The 5219-nt window shown below is 41.1% G+C and overlaps 1 protein-coding gene across 1 annotated transcript; it reads left to right on the forward strand.

The window, feature by feature from the left end:
* The first annotated feature begins 3070 nt into the window (after positions 1-3070).
* Positions 3071-4000, forward strand: LOC126083658 (olfactory receptor 49-like). The gene has a single exon (XM_049897511.1). The coding sequence runs from the start codon at positions 3071-3073 to the stop codon at positions 3998-4000; it is 930 nt and encodes a 309-aa protein (XP_049753468.1).
* The last annotated feature ends 1219 nt before the right edge of the window (positions 4001-5219 follow it).

Raw genomic sequence — 5219 nt, forward strand, 5'->3', positions numbered from 1 at the left:
TCCAGGACATTTGGGGTAATCTCCACCTCAGTCCTCAGGGGATGGCAGTGCAACAGTAGCTTCCTCAAGCCCCTCTTCTACTGGCAATTGCTTTTTATATTCTTTTATAAGGTCTGGCACATGAAAGACAAGCACTGGGTCTTATTAGTAACTTAAGCCCCACCATCCAGCAGTAGCTAAATAAATCCTTACCCAGTCAGAGCCATTAAGTTACTCGCTAGCAGTGAGGAACCTCGCCTGGCATGATTTACAAAACATTTACCCCGTGCTTTGTGTTACTGTCCCCTTGGAAAAGTCAAAGCTCTGGACAGCACGGAATCTGGGTGAAATACTTAATGCTTTTCCTTGGAGGGGAAAGATCTCGCCTTCCTTCTAAACGAACTAGAACGGCCCAGAGGAGCATGCAGAGACTATCCCACTGGAGCCTACATGAAAGGCCCTTAAAATAATGAATGGTCTGAAGCAGATGGCTGCAGCCATGTCCCGGCTCTCAGGCTGCCTGGCAAGTCTCCTCCTTCCCTCATCAAGCATCGACAATAAAGGGGAGAATGCCTGGGATTTATGAAGTGGTCCATTTCCCTTTGTATCTAGGAAGACCCCAAGCTGGTGGCCTCCTGTATGAAATAGGGGGAAGAAAAAAAAAACAGAACATTTTAAATGGCACTGTCTATGTGTTATGTCCTTGCGCTGGTTACAATGTGCTCAGCTCATGATCCACTATGAACCCTGGACTTTTTCCTCTCCTCTCACTCTCCTCCAGCTATTCCTTATTTTAGTCTCTGTTGCTATAGGCCTCTGAATGCCTCCAACCAAAACCTTCACCTAGATAATTCTCACCCTATTAGTTCCTGATGATGCTTCTGGGAATCACGTTTATGATGGATTCTGCTTGTGTTCTAGGAAGAGCTAGATAACTTTCTCAGCCACCTGGGCTCACACCAGAACCAAACAACGATGCTGCAGAGACCACTTTTTCAGATTGCTAATGAATCAAACTATGTTGAGCCCAGAAATAAGCCCTGAAGAATGGCTCTAGTTATATCCTCAGAGGCTGATTAACTATTTGTGTTCTTTAATAACTGCCAACAAATGCTAGATAGAATGGTAGTTTGTAGAATGACTTTGAGTAGTGTAGCCTGTGTTAAAAAGAAGGCAAAATTATAAAAGGCAAAATGGGTCAAGTTTACCATTTCATTCTCCCCACTAATGCCACTTTCATCTCCCCCATGTCCCACCACCGCTAGTACCTCCTTCTGTCAGGTACTTAAATTGAGTCCCAATCTTATTCTCCAGACACCAGCAAATAATTCTTGCTTCAGCTATGCCACATAAATACAGTAGTTCGTAATGCTTAAGGAAGGACACTTTCAGGTTTGCTGGCTTTTGAAAGAGACATTTTTAAGATTTTTTTGTTTCGTGTTGTTTTGTTTTCCTGCCGGGAGTCTTCCAGCATACCCAGACAGACTCCTGTCTACTGACTAGCTCAAACTGTAGACACCTCAACGATGGAAGGTCTCTATTCAGGGAATGATTACAGGAAGATACCTCCTCCTCGTCATGAGGAAAATCTAACTCTCCCCAAATGAACCAGTTTAAGATTACTTGGCACGCTGACAGCAAGATCGTTGGCCTCTAGGAGATACTACATAAGGGGTATGTCCTCAGCCCACTGAGTGTAAATGCTCACCAATGTCTCTCTCAGGAATTTGAGGAGTTATTCATTCATTCATTGTTTATTAAAGCTTATTATCACAAAAAATATGTTCTAGTTGCTATAGAAAAAACTAAAGTTAATAAAGAAATTTTTAACTCAAAGAGCAACGAATTAAAAGCAACCATAAAATACGGTCAAAATAAGATGAAACATCAAAAAATTATGGAAGATACAAAGGAAAGACTCATACAGTCAAAACAAGATGAAATGTCATAAAATTATGGAAGATACAAAGGAAAGACTCATTCATTCAGACGAGACGCTTTCATGGAGGAAATGCATTTACTGAGGAGCATTTTAAAAGGTAAATAGGATTTGAAAGACTGATAATTCCAGGCAGAAAAGATCTCTTGTGCAAAAGCACAGGTGCATGGCAATGGATAAGAAATCAAAGAATTGCAAAGAGTCTATGGTACCTAGAGTCCAGGGTATGATGCCGGATGTAAAGAGAACCCGGAAATATCATTTGGGGACAGATTATTAACAACCTTGAATACCAAACTCTTACTAAGGATTTATACAGATAGGAATTGAATTTTTCTTTTCGTGATTTGTGACCTTTGTTTTCTCTCATATATTTCTTCTTTCCTGTTTATTAATCCAAATATAATAAAACCTGGAAAAGCCTTAACCTGTGTAAGGGAGAAACCTGTCAGAGAAAGAAAACTCAAATAATAGAGAACCATAGCAAAGTCATTTAAGATTGTACCCTGTCAAAGGCAGAAAACATATGAGACCTGGAAAAACAAAGCAGTCTCATCAAGTTCTGGCTCTCACAGGTTTCACTGTAGTAGTTAAAATCATCAAAGATTCAGGTAATTTTGTAGCAGCAATGGAGTTTCCATGCACTTGAAGCCAGTTTACCTCAGAATATGTACCTGATAGGGAACAGCTAAGTTAAGTAGAAAGGGTACCACCATGGAATATGAACTATTTAGGGATGAAGACCCAATATTGGAGGAAAAGATTAGAAGGTATTGAAAGCAGACTTTCTTAGGGGCAAAGTATTAATTGAGGACTCAGGAATAAGAGTTTAGTTAAGGAAGGTAAACGTGGTTAATTTTTGCTTTTGAGCCTCATTTAGTACACCCTAGCCATCGCTTCTTCCTCCTCTAGCACACAGATGGAACAGGAACTGAAAATGAAATAGGTCCCAGCAGGGACTCTGCAAATCCAGCCTGAGTAGTCAGCGGTGGTAAGGCAGGCCCTTCACAGAAATAAAAGATTCCTTCAGGCCAAAACGCAACACTCCGCTGTCTTTCCTTTCAGTTCCAGGCTACCCTCAGATGCCCAGAGTATCATAATCCTGATACGAAACACCTCTGATTGACCATCCCCAGCCAAGGTCGAGAAGCCATGGGGAACAGCACCACTGTCGCTGAGTTTGTCCTGCTGGGGCTCTCAGACGCCTGTGAGCTGCAGATGCTCATCTTCCTGGGGTTTCTCCTGACCTACCTCCTCACTCTGCTGGGGAACCTCCTCATTGTGGTCATCACCCTCATGGACAGACGCCTCCACACCGCCATGTACTACTTCCTCAGCAACCTTGCTGTCCTGGAGATCTGGTTCACCTCAGTCATTTTTCCCAAGATGCTGAACAATATCTTAACTGGAAGGAAGACCATCTCTCTACCAAGCTGCTTCCTACAGGGTTTCCTCTATTTCTTCCTAGGTACCACAGAGTTTTATCTCTTAGCAGTGATGTCTTTTGACAGGTATGTAGCTATTTGTAACCCCCTGCACTCTGCAACCATCATGAGCAAAAGGGTTTGTGTCCAGTTGGTCCTTTGTTCATGGATGACAGGATTCCTTCTCATCATTGTTCCTAGTTCAATCACAATTCAACAGCCATTCTGTGGCCCCAATATCATTAATCATTTCTTCTGTGACAACTTTCCTATCCTGGAACTCATATGTGCAGATACAAGTCTGATAGAGCTTCTGGGCTTTATTGCAGCCAACTTCAGCTTACTGGGCACTCTCTCTGTGACAGCCACCTGCTATGGCCACATCCTCCACACCATCCTGCACATCCCCTCAGCCAAGAAGAGCCAGAAAGCCTTCTCAACCTGCTCCTCCCACATCATTGTCGTGTCTCTCTTCTATGGCAGCTGCATCTTCATGTATGTCCGGTCAGGCAAGGGTGGCCAGAGGGAGAACAGAAGCAAGGTAGTGGCCCTTCTCAACACTGTGGTGACCCCAATGGTCAATCCCTTCATCTACTCCCTGAGAAACAAACAGGTGAAGCAGGTGTTGAGGGAGCACGTAAGCAAGCTCCTCTCATAAAGCTGTGGAACAGAAGCTAAGGCTAATGTTCCCAGACAAGTTAAGGGAATATCAGGCCCCTGCAAGAAATTCAGTCTTATCTTTCAGAAAAACCTCTGACGATATTTCTGCTCAGCAGAATAGTGCCAGCCAATATGCAACTCAGCACAAACTCAGAAGTTCTCTTGTTCCTCGGGGCATTTTTATTAAATATCAAATTTGAGTATTTATGCTCATCCCCTCTGTGTCTGCCTGGGTACCCAAAAGAATACAAGCTCTTTATGGGCAGGAACTAGCTCTATGTTTCACCATAAGCCGCAAGCATCAGCAGTACATTGACATAAATCACATGGTTATTCAATAAATACTTGCAGACTGATTAATTGCTCTGCATTTCCAACATTCTTAGAGGAGAGAACAGTGCTGCAGTTGTACAGCTCTCATTTCACATCTATACCATAGTCCTATCACAGAAATACATCAGCAAGAACTCAAAGATGAACTATAATTGAATATTATTTTGCATATAACCTACTTATACTTTTTGAGTATTAAAATTCATACAAATTCCTCATTCCTGTTGAAAAGTCTCTTCCACCAACTAGTTGTGTTAACTTAGATAAGACACTGAACCTCTCTAAGCCCCAGATTCCTCATCTTAGATAACATAGGGATGACAACACCAGTTCCAAGGATTAGTATGAAAGTCAAATGAGTTATTCCATATAAAGTGTCTTACAGAGTGACTGGCATATAATAGGTCTTCAACAAATATTAGTTCCTTTCCTCCAGTTCTCATCCTACCTTCACTCTCTTACTTTTGACTCTCACATCAGTTATCAGCAAAGGCATTTTCAAAGACTTTCTATTTAATACGTTATTTTAACTCTTAGATAAAGTCAAATATACTATTTGAACTATTGCAATTCATCACTAAAATGTTCACTATTGATGAAGATAAAGATGAATAAAGTCATATTGGTAAATGAACAAATATTAAATAAACAACCAAATTAATTTACACATTAATATATTCCAAACTAATTATTACACAAATACCATGTTCAAGGACATGTACTATGGAGCCTGGGAAAAATACATAATCTATGCTGTTGAAAATTTTTGTACCTAATATGGAAGACAGAAAGTACACAAAGAACTATAATTCAGGGTGCAAAATGGTATGTGTAAGAAAATATCATGTGCAACTCTCAAAAACCAGGCTAAACTGGATGACTTC

Source organism: Elephas maximus, chromosome 10, assembly GCF_024166365.1.
Source record: "Elephas maximus indicus isolate mEleMax1 chromosome 10, mEleMax1 primary haplotype, whole genome shotgun sequence".
NCBI lineage: Eukaryota > Metazoa > Chordata > Mammalia > Proboscidea > Elephantidae > Elephas > Elephas maximus.